Source organism: Tachyglossus aculeatus, chromosome X3 (assembly GCF_015852505.1).
Source record: "Tachyglossus aculeatus isolate mTacAcu1 chromosome X3, mTacAcu1.pri, whole genome shotgun sequence".
Classification (NCBI taxonomy): domain Eukaryota; kingdom Metazoa; phylum Chordata; class Mammalia; order Monotremata; family Tachyglossidae; genus Tachyglossus; species Tachyglossus aculeatus.
In genome coordinates, this window is record NC_052099.1 from 21,594,374 (window position 1) to 21,612,295 (window position 17,922).

The 17,922-nt window shown below is 40.1% G+C and overlaps 1 protein-coding gene across 1 annotated transcript in view; it reads left to right on the forward strand.

Annotated features, from left to right (window-relative positions):
• Positions 1-17,922, forward strand: part of MYO10 (myosin X) — a 173,503-nt gene that overhangs the window by 121,770 nt on the left and 33,811 nt on the right. Inside the window, exons 20-22 of the mRNA XM_038770228.1 lie at positions 13,572-13,696; positions 13,817-13,931; positions 17,519-17,625. Coding sequence (XP_038626156.1) covers positions 13,572-13,696; positions 13,817-13,931; positions 17,519-17,625 — 347 coding nt within the window. The remainder of the gene's footprint in view (positions 1-13,571; positions 13,697-13,816; positions 13,932-17,518; positions 17,626-17,922) is intronic.

Genomic DNA, 17,922 nt, shown 5'->3' on the forward strand with positions numbered 1-17,922 from the left:
CTTGTCTAATTAAAAGTCTGTGTCAAAGAACTGAATGATTTCACGAGTCCAGCTTGAATGAAACTTGGATGATTACACATCTGGTGCAGAAGTCACTACAGCCATTATGTATATGGCATATGTCTTCAGGCCTTTGTCATGAACAAGAGTGATTTCAATTTGGTTCCCTTGACAAGAGAACAGCTGCCCTTTAGTTAGTAATGCACAGCATGATTTTTGATAGTAAATCTGCCTGACTATTATTGGTCAGCCCTTTTTTCCCCTAAGAAAGCCAAAGTGGGAGAAAGAGAGACACAGAAAAAGAGAGAAAGAAGGAAGGAGAGCTCAAGGGTTCAGATTGAAGTTTAGCCTAGAGGGATTTAACATTTTAATTAGGTTGTGTTAAAGTAACAACAGATGATACATAGGTGGAGAGGAGCATCTGTAGAGAGTTCCCAGCTGAGGTTCTCTGCCAGGAGTAACACATCCTGTCAGTTTTCCTGGGTTGGTGTCAGTCCTGGCAGGCTTCTGTATGGGCCCAGGAACTCTGAGACCAGATTATCACTTTCAGTGAACTCTAATTATCTGCCTTTGGCCGATGAGGTCAGAGAGGCAAAGCATTTTGGGGAAGCAGAGAGAGGTGGCTTTAAAAAGCCTCATCTGGCCATAAGTCTGTACTGTGCAGGTAGTAGCATTAGCGAAGCATTGTGACCTAGTGAATAGACCACAGTCCTGGGAGTCAGAAGGACTTAGTTCTAAATCCCAGTTCCACCACTTGAGTAATGTATGACCATGGGCAAGTCACTTAGCTTCTCTGTGCCTCAATTCCTTCATCTATAAAATGGGGAGTAAGACTGTGAGCACAATGTGGGACATGGACTGTGTTCAACCTGGTTAGCTTTATCTACCCCAGAGCTTAATACAGTGCCTGGCACATAGTAACCACCTAACAAATACCAAAAAAGTGTAGTAAGCTCCTAGAATGTAACAGACTTTGACTGTAACAACAATAATGGTAGCATTTATACAGTGCTTATTAGATGCCAAGCACTCTAAATGCTGGAATATCTACAAAATAATCAGATTGGTTGCAATCCCTATCCCACATGGGACTTGCCATCTAAGAGGGAAGGAGAACATATATCTTATCCACATTTTATAGATGAAGAAATGGTGATCCAAAGGGTTAAATGACTTAAGGGACAACAGGTAAGTGGCATAAAGAGAACTAAAATTCAAGTCTTTTGACTCCTATTCCAGGTTTTTCTCCGCTGTAAAGTGTTCTTGGAATCATGGTTGAGCTAGACCTATTTCCACTCTAGGCCTCTAAGTATAAAGGAAACTTAGTCTCCTTTATGTAATATCTGTAGACTGAACAAATCAGTGTTGGTTTATGCCTAAGACTCAGCAGCCTTTTTCTAATCTTTGTTTTAAAAGAGTTTCCCTGTGCAGTCTTCATGATGAACTAATGGATGCATTTTCTAAACTGGAATAAAGCATCTTATTTTGCTCTGTAGAGTTGATAAAGTCTGACATGCCAAATGAACTATAATCATCTCCTCTGGAATCCTAATGATTGCATCAAATTTGAATTTATCAGCAAACTCTTTTTGAGGCTTTTATTAAGTTCTCTAAAAATTTTAACAGTAAATGGTTTTTACTGGTTAATGTGTATTAATGATATTCTACAATTAATACTTGTTCTTAAAATCCTCTGAAGTGATAAGGTAAACTCATCATTCTTAATCAAGATGTACACTGTAAATCTGGGACATTTATTCAGCGATGAGGCATAAAGCTAGCCATTTCAGAGTAACTTTTTCTTTCTTTTAAACTTTCTCGTCAAAATTAATTTCCTTTCTTCTGTACTTTACAGAGATCAGTACCATTTAGTTACTCTTTAGGCCAGGGAGGAAACTGCATGTTAAGTCCATCTTGCTTTCTTTTTTTCCCCCCCTCTACTGTTGGCTATTTGAAGACATATTGCATTCCCATTCAGGGACAAGTAAATATTCATTGGTAGCAAAAAAAAAAAAAAAATTGCATTACTGCTTTTGTGATCCATTTGGAATCATTTCTCATCATACGGTCCTGCCTATCACAGACAGAAAGCCACCACATGTGAGAAAGCGCTTGAGCACTTCTCTCTCATGGCCCCAGGACTTTTGATGCCTGTCACAAGCTCCTGGTTCATACCAATCAATAGCTTGCTGGACCAGGGGAGCTTCAGTGACACGTAATAAAGTATACCACACCTCTGATCACCAGAGTTACTGTGGAGATGTCTTTTTACTTAGTTTTACCAAAGAGCAAGGGAGTGACACAAGCTTGGCACATAGTAAGCGCTTAACAAATACCACAATAATAATTATTATTATAAATGCATAATATATTATATATACACACACACTCCACCATGGGTCCAATACCAATCTGCTGGTCAAGGGAGCCCATTCTGCTGCTTCTTTCTGCTTCCAAGTGCTGTTGCCTTTTGCTGCTTTTTGGTCCAGGTGCTTCAGTGCTGTTATCTGTGTGCTTTAGCGTTCTTACTCATGATTCAAAATGACTGCCTTTTTTCTGCCTTAGGTATCGCAGCTGTGGCTCTATGTGGGGTCATTGATTGGCCCGGGGCCCGTTACTGGGTAGAACAGGGAGAGAAAGCCACACCTTCTTCCATGCTCCGCCCCACACAGGCCTGCCTCAAGTAGAGCGCATCAGCGGCTTCAGGAGTCTGTTCTTTGTTGTTAATGGGATCACAGACAGTCACTAATAAGGCATCTTGTTGTGGGCTCATCATGTACAGCCACCCAGGGCACACGTGGAGAGAACACCTCCAGTCAGAAGCTGCCACCTGGATGCAGATGGAACCCAGTCGGGAGCTTGAACTGATTTTGGGCGGGCTCACGTGCACCTATCCAAGTGGCAGCATGTAGCACTTCTGCAATTGGTGATGGGTTAAGAGGGGCAGCCTGCCAGAGGTGAAAGGCAGTTGCTGCATTAACTCTACATCTAGTCTGGCCCTGCAGGTCTACCTGCAGGTCTACCTGGGGTGATGGGAAGGCTTTCCCCGTGATACCTAGCGGAGCTTGGGGGTGGGGGATGTGCCAGGAACAACACCCAAAAGTGCAAGATACTCAACTCCTGTTCATAAGAGTAACTAATTGTTAGCTAGCATTGTGGAGCTAAATCCTTGGAATACCTGGTTAAAAAAGTCACTGGCTTGTGTCTCCGCCTGTCTCCTTCTGATGGTTTGTGACCCCCTCAGATCTCAAAGTAACCTATTAGTCTTGGCTGCACCCAACATGGACTGTGACCATTCAGGTTTTAGTGAAAAGGCTGATGAGCGGAAAGGCTGAAAGTAATCGGAATCATGTAGAAGTGGTCAATTCCAAACTATAAGCTCCTTGTGGGCAGGGAATGTGTCTTTTGTATATTGATATATTGTACTCTCCCAAGCACTTAGTACAGTGCTCTGTACAAAGTAGGCACTCAAATATGATTGACTGTCTGACCCCATTATTAATATGGTTTATGTTGTGAGATATGAAAAGGACTATAGTTGGAAACTGTCACATCAAGAAATAGTTTTTTATTGATGGTGATTATATGTGTGACAAAAAAATACAAAGTCATTCTTGCCAACACCTAATATTTGTCCTTTTGTGTGAAATGAGCTAATTCAGCAAATCACTCCTGGTTAAAATACTGACTCCAGTAGTTGACTAACAGTCTCTTTAATCAGGCTTAAGGAAGACAAGTTGTGGGTAGTGTCCTGACTAAGTGCTGCAGTTGGCTCAGAGTCAAGCGCAGCCAAGTACCCAAGGTATTAGGAAACATTTATCATTTTCATGACAAGTTGTGGAAAAGGGATTGAGCAGAAGCCAAAATTTTATCTTCAGATTAACTATTAAACAGTATTTAGAGGTATGTATAGGTATCTCGTAAAAATCAATTGAACATTATTTAAAAATACATCTGTTCATGCCTTCTTTTGTTGCTTTCCTGATCTTGGAAGGTAATCACTTCTGTTCTAAGGACCTGGTAGGAACATCCTTAAACATGAAGTTTAGCCTCCAGAAAAAGAATGGGAGTAAACCGTATTTCTGTTGAGCATACTTGAGTTCTGTCTCAGTCAGCTTTCAAGTTTGAAATGATAATTTGGTTAAAAAGTGTCAGAATTACCTCTTTGTGTGAAATAATTTTGTGGCCATTGAAATAAATTTTTTATATGGGAGCATTAAGGGAATCTAGATAAACTTACCTTTAGGCTCTTCTAGAGCACTGTTGGATTGAAATAAAAAAGGAATGAAAACAGACGTGCCTTCTATGGTTGATAGTGAAGAAGCAATTCTGATTCCAAAACAGTAATCTTGGACACTTTCAGAGTACTTTAAATGACAAAAAACATGGTATTTGAATGTGGAGGGAGAGGAGGAGCAAGGGAGACAGGTGGGCAGGAGTGGAATCACTATTATTTCTATCTGGAAATACCAGATGGTTCATCCTGATAAGGTGTATTATGCAACTGAGCTACCTTTGGATTCATAAAACGTACCATCTGCCCACGTCCATGTATTCATGAAATTCAGTTCCCAGAAAGAAAGTGCCGAGGAAGAAACAAACTATTATGCTTACAATTCTCTTGCAAAATTTGTGTGTCTACTTATGGTGTAGATCAACTTTCAACCAACAAGTGGTATTTATTTCAACTTTGATTGTAATCCAGAGGATGTTGAATGCTTCTTTTGTTTTATTTTTTAATCATTTCATCAATGCCTAGGATTTATTTTCCAGATCTATAGCTGTCTTTCTTTGGAAGATGGTACTACTGCTGCAGTGATTCTGTTCATGTGTGGTATTGTGAGCATTGTTTCGATGCTGGTGAGCTGGTTGCATTCCAGAATCTTGTTGTTGGTAATTTTATCCTGCCATATGATGTTGAATATGGTTTGTAGGAAGTGCTAGTGAAATTGCTCAAGATACTAGATGTGTCTTATGAGACCCAGGAAGCACAGCTGAGTAGAAGGCTGGTTACCATTATAGCTTTGATTAAAACAAATATTGAGTTTGGTATGGCACTAGGTACGCTGTTGTCACCACACTGTCAATCTCCAAAAAAAATACATACTGAACTTTTTTAATTCTGTTTTTACTTCTTTGTTGATCTGTGCATCCTTGGATAGTGTAATAAGGAGCAGAATTCAGGGGTAATCACTGGCATTTAAGCGCTTATGTGCCAAGCTTACTGTGTGCCCAAGTTCATACTACAGACATGTGGCGGAACTGAGACTGGAACCCAGGCCCTGCTTTTCCCGCTAGGCCACACTGCTCATTAAGTGATTAGCTTTAAGTTCCTTGTTGCCCATTAAACTCCATTTTTGTGTCTAGGGTTTCCCTGATGTACGTTGGTACATAACTTTGGTTTTCTTTAAACTTATTGACAGTCCCTAACGCTTTCCCAAAACTTCAGAGTGATGCATAATTATTTGCATGTCATCGTCTGTGTGTGACACAAGAGGCCAGCCTCCTACAAATAAGTAATTTCTGAATGACTTACTCCAAAGATTTTAGCTGCTTCTCATAGCTTGTTAAACTGGAAGAGTTTGCCAGTGGTTCGGCAGTGTATTCTGACACTTCAGCTTCCAGGCCCCTGATTACATGGAGACATAGAAAAGATTGAACAGATCTATAACATAACCCTGCATTCAATGGTAATAGAGAAAGGATCAGATTCTGACTAGACCGATTATCCTTTTGTGGTTTGATTTTTCAGTTCAACCCAAATCCTCTTGTCAGTGTGAATATACTTTTGTAAAATCTGTGAGAACAGTACTGAGGCTTATCTGTTGCTCTCAACCGTCCTCTTATATCTCCACTGCCACGAACATTTCTGCTGGATTTTGTTTTGATCTGAAGTCACATTTGCCCCTCAAGTAGTGGCAGTCGATCCTTAGTAGTCTGCCTAGAAGGAGATGTTTTAGTAGTTTACACAGCCTGCTCTTTCTTCTTGAAGATGGTGATAAAGATGGTGTCTTTGAAGATTTGGAGCATTATCCCTGGGGTCCATATGTTATTAGAGAAGCTCATGCAGACAGCTGAGGATTAGGTTCCCTCCTTGCTTAGAGTTTTGGCAAGAATGAAATCAGATCCCAAAGCCTTACTGTTTTTATGGTTTGAACTTCTTCCTCAAAAGTCAAAGTTAAGGTCATGTCTTCAGATTTTGGCTGATTTTTCCAAACTTTAAAGGGCCTTTTCATCTTAGAAGGTAAAAGCAAGTTCAAGAGTTCATTAAACTATGGTTACCATCTGTCTGAGTCTCTCTTTGCCTGTGATGAGGTGATTCAACTCCTACATCTCAATAGCGGGTTTTGGACCTATAAACCTCTTTTAAGTGATGAGTAAAAGCCGTTAGTTTGGTGTTCTTCATTTTCCTGGATCGCCTATGCTTTGTGTCCCAGTGCTTATCGCATATATTTCTTCACTTGATCTGTTGTAGTGGTTTTTTTTGTAAGTCTCCATTGTGTTTAGAATCAGGAGAAACTGAAAGGTGATGTGGATTCGCATTTGGCTTTGAGAAAAGTGGTTTTTAAATCTGAATCATTTCCACCAAACGAGTCTCCTTGCCAGACCTACAGTCTTGATGGCTACCTGATAGACCGGTATCTCTAGCAGGCATCCATTTGCTTTGTTACTCCTAGCTGAGTGAGGTTCTTTATTCCGATAAGGCTGCGGCGATACTGTTATTTACCACTTTGCAAAATGCTTTATTCTCTAGGAGCTTGATGATTTGGATGCCTCTGTATGGCTGCATTGGTTATCTTGCTAGTTGTAGTTTAGAACTTCTGAGCTGGCAATGATCTGTCCAGTTCTCCATCCCTTGCATGGCTGTCCTGATCTGTACGTCTTTCAGCCCCTCTGATAGGGGAGAATATAATCTAGGGGATTAGTTTAGTCCTAAAGTAAGTACTCAATAAATACGATTGGTTGATTGATCTTAGTTGGGTGACGGACACTGGTACTAATAATAAGCGTATTTGTTCAGCGCTTATTATGTGTCAAGCACTGTTCTAAGCGCTTGGGAAGATACAAGATATTCTTCAGTTCAGACAGTCCCTGTACCACAAAGGGCTCACAGTCTAAATAGGAAGGTGAACAGGTATAGAATCCCCATTTTATAGCTGAGGTAACTAAATCCAGAGAGGTTAATTGACTTGCTTGAGGTCACACAGCAGGCATGTGGCGGAGCTGGGATTAGAATCTTAGTCCTCTGGCTCCCAGGCCTGTGCTCTATCCATTAGGCATGCTACCCCTCTATCCTGCAGGGGCCATTGCGGGTTGACATTTGGCACATTTACTGGTCCCTTAAGCAAGACACTTCTTACTGTTCTGTTTAACATAGATTTAGAGGAAGATGCTGAGAGCAGAAAGACATGGAAGGAAGCTCTTTCAATAGCTAGGATAGGTACAGGAGGATTGCACCTGAACTAGGATTGCAGCTGGGGGAGAGGATGATGCAAAAACTATTATGGAGGAAGGATGAACAGAATTTGCCAGTAGACTGGTGATGTGGGAGAGAAGGAAAGAAATCCTAATCTTGCTCTTCAAATGCTTTTAATTTGTACATCTGTGAAGGCAGATGTATCTATATATTTCTACAGATCTCTCAATATATATCTCTCTATGTATAGAGATATATGTATATCTAGCAATATACATATATATGCCTGAGATTTGTTTTGTAAAAAATATTAAAGAGCAAGAAGCAAAGGTCATCTTTGAAGAAACAGCACATAAAAGGAGATACAGATGGCTGTTAATTATCATTACTGAGACTGGGAGGGGAAGTTCTACATCTGCTCTGCTGCAGTCATTTTCCAACCTCTCAGCAAAGTTGAACACATCTTTGTGATTCCAGATTCATTGTCTAGTTAAAACGACCCACATGGATACTTGGATATTCCCTAACCCGGTCTTCTCTGAAATGAATTTTCTGAAGCAGATTGCTTCTTGTGTTGAAAGATTGCCCCCTTTAGGATGGATTAACTCATGCTGATGCCAGAAATTCATTTTTCTAAAATGCGTTACATTTTTATAACTTGATTTTCTTGGTGACTTTGGTAGCAATTGTGGGATTTAAGGCCTAAGGGAATCTGTCGCCATGGGCTGTTGACCCAAACCCAGTGCACTGTCAGTTATGTCATACTTTGCAGAGAACATGATTTGAAAATGTAAATGTCATCATTGTTTTCCCTTCATTGACAAGTAAGGTATGACTCCATCACCTTGTTGGAACACTTCTTTCTCTCTTTCATAAACTTTGCTTTGGTATTATAGTATTATTAAATAAACTTCTGTAAATCATTCCGCCCCCTACATTAATATTAGTAGTTTGGAAAATTCCTTATTTTGCTCATCTTAAAGGTTTCAAAGTTTTAAAATTTCTGACTTGTTAAATTTTTGCATGAGGGCATAGGTGCTGGATAAAAAGTTCTACTTATGTACTTTTTCTTATACTCTACTATTTCCCTATCTGCATTTAATTTTGATGCATTTCTCTTCCTGTATACTTTAAGCTCCTTGTGAACATATTGGGAAGGTGCTTAGTATAGTGATCCGCACACAGTAAGTGTTCAAGAAATACCATTTATTAAGTTTAGGTTCTGTAATTGGTAGACGTTACTATGAATCTTTTGCTCCTCAAGTGGTATTTTTATTATCCATTATTTTTAATGGAGATCATACATCCAAGCCACAGTGTTCCGAGAATTGATCTTACTACTTTTAAGGCTGCTTGGGAAACTTTTATAAATAATGGATATTTCTAACAGGGTGCAACCTACTTATGGCAAGCATTATCCCTTAGTGTATATCTTTTAGAATGGTAGATGACATATACATTTTTACAGTTAGCATATGTAAATTGTCCCATGGTCTATCCACTAGGCCAATCTACTTCTCAGAGCAGAGCATTGTACTAAGCACGTAGGAGAGCTGACAGACGCATTCCCTCCCTACAACGAGAAGCAGCATGGCCTAATGGATAGAGCTTGGGCCTGGGTGTCAGCACTTAGTACAGTGTGTTACACCAGTAGGCACTCTATAAATTCTGTTTCTCCCCTAACGTAGACCGGACTTGAATTATGGTGTCCACTCCATAAAAAGAAAAAATGATTCCAGCAAATGGTCATGTGCTCAGGGACATTCAAGTTGCTAGTAGTGACCATAGCAATCCTGAGTTCTTTTAGGGTTCTCACCCGAGGATGCATACTGCAGGCAGATTCTTTACTAATCTGTGATAAGCATGTTGCATTTCTCCCCATTTAACTACTACGTTCTTCAACCTGGCCCCTTATTTGGTTGGTTAAGCCTGTCAGGGCCATGCTCATTCAATGGGGGATAAGTGCTTTATGTGGTCAAGCAGCATTGACCTCTTTGTTGGCTTTTGTGTAAATCAGGAGAGAGAATTTTGGCTTTGTTGAAAAGCATTTTACCTCATATTATCATTGTTTTTCTGGCTTAAAGCATAGCCTTTCAATTGTTGCTGCTTTACCTCCCCCAAAAACCTGATAATTTACTAGCTCAGGGGGAGGGAAAAAAGGGTTACCCACCCATAGCAGAAGGTACATGGTGAATAAAATGAATTAGCATTGTTTTACAAATCTGACATAAAGTGTGTCTTGTTCTAGGAGAGAAACTCTTTTCTCTGCTGTTTTATAGTATCTGTGCCAAATCTATTTTAGAAAACATAGAATGTTATAGTTGCTATGTTCCCTATTCCTTTGTCTGAACTCCCCTTTCCAATGTTTGTCAGTATCAGTGCTCCGCTTTCTTTAAACTGTAAACTCCCGGAGGGCAGAGTCTAAATCTTCCTTCTGATTAGCTTTTTTGTCTAGTGACTAGCATGCTACCAAATTCTAGACAGTGATGTATTTTGGTTAATCACTAAGGTTTTTACTGCACAGTGAAAGTCCAATCCTTGAACCTTTTTCTTCATTTCCAAGTTTTGTGGGGGTGTGGAAAAAAATAAGCAAGTTGTTTTGTTTAGATTCAATCTTCTACTTTAGTTTCCCCCGCCTTCCTTGGAGCCTGAGAATCCTCCAACAGCGTCCTCTCGTAAGAAGCCAGTTCAGCATAAGAGAAAGTCTTGAGCAGGCAGCCAAAAACTCCTCCCCTGGCAGGGCTGGGTAATGTGCAGCCTAAACTTTCCGTTACTGCACTGCCAATGCAGAAAATGTGGAAGACAAGGGCTATTTTCTATGCAGGTAGGAAGCAAGCGTTTTTCCAAAGACTAGACCATCGTTAAACCATCATGTTCCCTAATCCGTCACTGCCTTCCTGTAAGTAAGCTTAGCTGTCAGTCGGAAACCATGCCATTCTGAACTGTATGAGTCTTTTAATAATAATAATAGTATTTGTTAAGCACTTACTATGTGCAAAGCACTGTTCTAAGCGCTGGAGGGATACAAGGCGATCAGGTTGTCCCACGTGGGGCTCATTATCTTAATCCCCATGTTACAGATGAGATAACTGAGGCACAGAGAAGTTGTGACTTGCCCAAAGTCACACAGCTGACAGTTGGTGGTACTGGGATTTGAACCCATGAGCTCTGACTCCAAAGTCCATGCTCTTTCCACACTGCTAGCCATATCTGTTGTGTGAGGACTTCCTGTTGAACTTGAAACATGGGCCCAGTTGCCAGCACAGTAAGCAGTCTGAGATCTTGTGGACATCGGGATGTGTGTTTACTGCATGGGATTCACTGGACAATCAGTCAATCAGTGGTATTTGAGTGCTTACTTTGTGCAGGGCACTGTGCTAAGCGCTTGGGAGAATACAGTGTAACAGAGTTGGAAGACAAATTCCCTGCCCATTACGAATTTACAGTCTACAATACACATAGCGTATTTTAATGGTGCCAGTGTGGTATATTTTGTGGAAGTCTGCTCAATTGTAGAGCACTTCTCCAGGGTGAGGAGAGAACTGAGACCCTTTCCTTCTTTCCCTACAGACCTCCTTTTCCCCAGAGTTATTGCTTTCCCTTTCCAGATCACTGGGAGGACCGACACCTCTTATGAGCCTAAACCTAGATGAAAGAGTCTAGTAGCTGAAAATAAAAATACAGAATATGGAGAAATCCTGGGCTGAATGCAGTTTGATTAACTTGTACCTACCCCAGTGATTAGAACAGTGCTTGATGCATAATAAGCACTTAACAAGAACCATAAAAATAATAATTTCCAGACTGAAAAGGTGACAGACTAACTGAAAATTGGGCAAATGGCCACTCCTAGTGGTAGCCCAATTTTATTTTATTAGCCTAGTTTTTTTTGTTGCTGAGGTTCTTCATTTTTAGTCCAAATGTGCCTCAGTTCCACGTTTCTGCGATGCTTAGATTTCTATTGTATTGACTGAGTTTTATACACATTTTTAGGCATCTTTCTTTTGGTTGGAAATCATATTGTTCAAGTCCAGGTTTCAAGGCAAATTAAGATGGGATAATCAAAATGTAAGTAAATTCATTGTGACCCCCTAAAATCTGAAACCAGTGAGATTAGCGGAACAAGGATATGGTTATTTTGCCCCAATTTACAGCTGTTAGTCATGTCTTGCATCTAAGTCTTAGAAGTTTTGGTTTGATTGAACATCAATTACAGAAAACTAGGCATCAGTTGGACTTAAGGGGCATTTAGGAAAGTTTGAAAGACAATGTACTTTTTAAATTTCTATAGCTGCCTTTCAGATATGATATCCTTTGAGCATTAAAGTCACCAGGAAAAGAGAAGTTTAGTCAGAAAGATTACTTCAGATAGCAGTGCAGTATTTATGTGAAGAATGTAGCGTGTTTAGCCTAGTGTGGAAATCCACCTGTAAATCATTTTCCCCTTCTGGTGAAACTGCTGTGAAGGGAACAGAAATAACCTCCATGGGAGCCTTGTAGTGGTTGTGTTGATTCTGGTGCCTGAATCTTACTGTCCATTCCCTTTTCCCCTGTAGCAAATCCTACAGCCACACCACACTAATTATCCCTAGAATGGGAGTGGTTGCTATAGTGATGAAGCACTTTTTAAAGCACAGGAATGGTGTTCATTATGTTCAGTGTCTTTAGCTGGGTGGAATAGGTCAGCGTGGCAGTTGTTTTCCATATGAATTTTGGCCTGAGAGACCAACAGAAGGTTGAACTCAAAGGCGCCACTATATGATGGTGAGTGAAAACTGAACGTTATGGAGGTATTGGGTTAAAAACTGCTTTATGTCCTTTGGACTTCAACATTGGTGAAATTTCCGTTACTCCGTTAAGCCAGAGAAAGTGTATGGAAAGGAAACTAATGACTCGTTCTCTTTCTGGTGCATGAGATGTAGAGGTTTTTACAAGTGTCTTTTACCTTTTCCAAAAGATTTGAACATATGACTACTATTCAGTTGTAGAACATTGTTGAATCTAAATGTTATGAAATTACTCACTGTGGGTAGCTATTTTTTTCCTGTATTTGCCAAATGGCCAGCACTATGTTGTGTCCGCAAGCATTCAAATAAGATTGTGTCAAAGAAAATGGAGGTAGTTTAAGCAACTAAATTATAGCCTCTGATGGTGTTCATCAAAACAGGCATTGCTTTTTTTCCCATACAAAGTGAAGTTGAAAAAGGGAACAAGATTGCAGGCAATGTCAAGATAGTTTCTTCTCTGATGTGTCTTCATTCTAATTCAGATAAAATTGGCAATGTTATTTGAATGTATTTTCCTATTAGATAGTTAATCTAATACATCAATAATTAATGTATTAATGCTGAAGTGCCCAAATAATACTATGCAGTAACACCTTATAGAGTGAGTGTTCAAAAAAAATTGGAGACTATCATATGAACTTTAAAGTACAATATATATTTTTAAGTGAATTTTGAAAAGCTTAGTTGTTAAATCATGTAAAGCCTGGTTTTGTGTGAGTGATTCTGACTGACAGGCAGATTCCATTCTCTTTTTAGGAATACAGATTAAGTTTCTAACTTCTTCTCACTTTTTAGTTATTTAGTCGATCTTTGCCTCTCTGCTTCAGCTGCTTTGTGGAGAATAGTGCACAGTAGCAAAATATTAGTGAAATGAAAAGGAAGGGCTGACTTGAATGAATAAAACCAGTGGCCAAGAAGTTAGGAATGTTAAAATGACTCTGGCTAAAAGCTGATCTTTTAATCTACTTCACCCTGAGCAGCTATTTGTTATGAGGGCAGTAGTATCATTTTTTTCCTAGTAACTGGACAGCTGAGGAATTTGGATTCACATCACATCAATTTTCTTATGTCTTCAATTAGGTTTTTTTTTATTTCTTTGGGAAACTATAGTGGTTTTAACTTTGAGACTGGTAGGTAGACTTTGTTACAGAAATCTAAGGAAATTTTAGGAAAACTGCATTCCTATCTTGATATCTTCACAGGTTCACTGTGACTGTGAGCATAGAAACCTCCTTGACTCTGCTTCCCTGTGTGGAAAAATGACGATAACCGAATTTGCCAATTTTCCTTTTCAGGACACCGCAGAAATTAATCTTGTATCTTTGCAGTACTTCAGTCTCCTCTGTATCTCTTTTTATTCATTTTAGATGCCAGAGAAATTTGATCAGGCAATCGTACTTAACCAGCTGAGGTATTCTGGGATGCTGGAGACAGTGAGGATACGCAAAGCTGGGTTTCCAGTTCGAAGGCCCTTTCAGGACTTTTATAAAAGGTAAGAATGCTGAAGGATGCAAAATCGAACATGACGTTTGTATGATAAATACATTTTGTGTTTGGAAATGGTGGCAGATAAGGAAATGAAAACTAATCAGAGTATTTGTGTTCCTCCCAGGTATAAGGTTCTGATGAGAGACCTGGCTCTCCCTGAAGATGTCAAGGGAAAGTGTTCTGCCTTGCTTCATCTCTATGATAACACGAACAGTGAATGGCAACTTGGAAAGACTAAGGTAAATAACAAGAAAATAAGCAATATCATGCAGAATCAGTCCAATGACCGAGTTACTTGAGGGCAGGGATCATGTCTATCAGATCTGTTTTATAGTGTAGTCTCCCAAGCGCTTGGTTCAGTGCTCTGCACAGGGTAAGCACTCAACACAACTGATTGATGTAGTCTAGAATTCTGTTTCCAAGTACAACACTTAAGTCATTTATTCTTTGACCACTTGCTTTTAGGGTAGACTATAAGCTCCTTGAGGGCAGGAATCATGTCTTCTAACTCTACTGTACTCTCCCAAGCACTCAGAGTATTGTGCACTCAGTCAAAGCTCTTTATTGAGGTATTGTGGTTATGCCATCTAAAATACGTAACTCTCCCCTTAGTAACTCAGTCTACTGGTTCATTCATTCATGCAATCATATTTATTGAGAGCTTACTGTGTGCAGAGCACTGTACTAAGTGCTTGGGAAGTATAAGTTGGCAACATACAGAGACAGTCCCTACCCAGCAGCGGGCTCACAGTCTAGAAGGGGGAGAGTGCTTAATGAATACCCCAATTATTATTATTATTCTTATGACACTGCACTGCAATCAATCAGTCAATTGTATTTATTGAGTGCTTACTGTGTGCAGAGCACTGTACTAACGGCACACAGTAAGCACTTGGCACACTCTATGTGCTGTGACCCTGGGCAAGTCACTTAACTTCTCTGAGCTTCAGCTCATCTGTAAAATAGAAATTCAAAACCTGTTGTCCCTCCTATTTAGTCATCTTTATCTTCCCCAGCGCTTGAAAGAGTGCTTGATATATAGTAAGCACTTAACAGACACCACAGTTATTTCAGTAGAATTGTTAATAATCAGTAACCATTGATTGATGGATCAATTCTCCCCAAGTCACTTCCTCGCCTACTGGCACCTCAGCACTCACCTTGCACACTGCCACCATTGTTAATTATGCCTTCACAATAACCCACAGCTTTCCTGCATATTTTTTATGGCATCTGTTGATAATAATTACGATTATGGCATTTGTTAAGGGCTTATATAATAATATTATTATTATTATTACTGATGAGAATCCTGGAACTCCTGCATCCTAATTTTGGCCCCTAGATGACTCTCTCACCCTTGCTAGAGTCATGCCACCAGTTGAGGGAATTCTGACTTTTGGGATGCTGGTAAATCTCCATTGGTGAGAATTATAAGGAAGAATGCTGTCCTGCAAATAGTTTATGATCATGAGCTCCGGAGCAAATTTTACAGTTCAAATTTCCTGCTCATTCATGAAGACATTCTAGGTCTATAAAATGAGTTTACTCAAATAACTTTATGAGCTGTCAGTTTATGGAAAGGTGGAGTAAAGATGGATCATCCAGAGTTAAATCATGGGTTGTGGGTTTTTTTTGTTACTGTTGTTTTCTAAACAACCACATTCTCTTTCCACTCTGCAATAGAGGTAGGATTGGCCATTTACACTGGAAAATGAAAACTAAATGAAACTAGCAAAGGAGAAGGTTTGTTCTTAGTGGCCGTAGGCAGGATTGGCTTTAGTCTTTCTGATTTCAACAAAAGAGTTCGAGGACACTGAGGGAGTGGGAACTTATTCTAGCAACACCTTGTGAAAGCTCTTCAGAAGAAAAGAGTCTACTGAAAAGATTGCCATTTAACCCACTTTTCTAAGACTTTCACTTTGTGACTACAATTATGGTGAATTTCAGTCCCTCTGAAGAGCCAGCTTGATGGTTAACATTTTCTTTCAGCCTGAGCACAAACCTTTAAAAGCAAACAGTCCTTACTGAATTCAGAAAATGTCTTTCCCACAGTGAAAATCCCTTTTGAGTGGGAGAACACCCCCCCCAAGCGAGGACTCTTTTAGCTTCACTAAAATAACTTTTAGTTAAAATAAATAAATAAATAAAATGACTTTTTCCTTAAAGTTATCAAAGAGAAATAGTCCCAGCTTGGTATGAGATGAGAAGCAGTTTTCAAATGCAGGAATGGAATTATATTCAGAGATTCAGTACTGTGGAGGCTGACAAAACTGCATTGTCCGGACCTGTACCTGTCCGGGCCTGACCTGAGTGAGCCTCAGGATCCCCTGGCTCTGTTCCTATCCTGGCCCCAAGTGAGATTGGGTTAGGGCAATCAATCAGTCAGTTGAATTTATGGAGTGCCTACTGTGCATTCAGCACTGTACTAAGTGTTTGGGGGAGTACAATAGAAGTAAAAGACATAATTCCTTCCCTCAAGGACTTCACATTCTAGTAGGAGGAGACTGGCAGACACAGAGCAGAAAAGCAAAGGTACAACCGGTTAAGGTGAGAAGGAAGAGGGGGAAAGTAAATGAATGCATAAATGGAGCACATAGCTCGATATGTGTGAATGCCTTGGCACTTTAGGTGGCCCCTGCTACATGTTTTTAAATGAACATATGCCCAGGTGATGCGTGAAATGCATCATGAATTGGTCTACAGCCCAAAAGGATAAGCACCACCCAGTTCATGGCCCCTGTCCACTACACTGTGGCTGCCGAGGATGCTGAGACTGAGCCAAATTTCCCTAGCCCACGAGAGGAAGAGGGTTTTTGGGTCGGGGTTGTTATTTTTTAAAAGCCTATGAGGAGGCTAGAAAGGGTCCTACAGAGAAAATATAGTGCATCATTGTGTTAGACAGTGACTCACAAGAACCACTAAAGAAAGAATTATATGCAAGGGATTTTGTAATTTAGCCATGAAAAAATTCTTCCAGTCCGAAAACTGATTTTATAAGACTATATTTCCCTGCCTCTTAGTAAGACTAGGAAATCACATTGCCATATTTAAATTATCAGACTAAAATGCAGTCTTTAAGTGGCCCAGAACCCCATTGAAAACATTCACAAAACTTTGTGTAACTTTTGCATGGCATAGACCATTCATTCAATTGTATTTATTGAGCACTTATTGTGCACAAAGCAATGTACTAAGTGCTTGAGAGAGTACAGTATAACAATGAAAAGACACATTCCTATCCAACATATAAGCACTTAGTACAGTGCTCTGCACACAGTAAGCGCTCAGTAAATACGATTGATTGATTATAGTCTGGAACAGAATAAGAATCAGCGAGGTTTTTAAAATTAATTTTAAATTTGGAGGGATTTTCTCACTCTTGGGGGAGATTTGTTGGGAAAAAGGATTTTAACAAAAAGTACTTTTCCTTTGTTTTGTTTAGAGAAATGTTTTTGTACGGGCCAGCTTTAATCTCTTTTTCAGACTTTCCGTAGTTCTGGGGCAGGGCTGCAGACCTGAGTTCTAATCCCAGTTCTGGCACTTTTCTGCTTGTGTGATCTTGGGCAGTTCACTAAACTTCTCTGAGCCTCAATTACCTCATCTGTTAAATGGGGATCAAGACTGTAAGCCCCATGAGGATATGGATTGGGTCCAACCTAATTAGCTTTGGATCTACCCTGGCACTTAGTAAAGGGCCTGGCATGTAGTAAGTGCTAGAAAATACCAGCTAAAAAAAAAAAGCAAGCTGATGGTGAGTAACTGACACATTGCCTTTTTAGTCTGGCTTCTCCTAAACTCCGATGTTGGGATTTCTTTTTGGTAGGTATTTCTCCGAGAGTCCTTGGAGCACAAGCTGGAGAAACAGCGGGAGGACGAGGTGACTCGGGCAGCCATGGTGATCCGGGCTCACGTTCTGGGCTACGTGGCACGGTATGTAACCGGGTGGAAGAGATGAGTAAATCAGCACATGCTGTTGTGTGGCCTAGTGGAAAGCGCATGGGCTGGGAGTCAGGAGACCTCTATTCTGAGCCTACCTCTATCACAGACCTGCTGAGTGACCCTGGGTAAATCTCTCTGGTCCTCAGTTTGCTCATCTTGTCAAATGAGAGTAAGATAGCTGCTTTCTCCAGGTCTTAGACTGTGAGCCCTATGGGATGGGGATTGGGTCTGATGTTCTGAATAAAGTTCTGAATAAATACTATAATAGTAATAATGATGATGCAATAA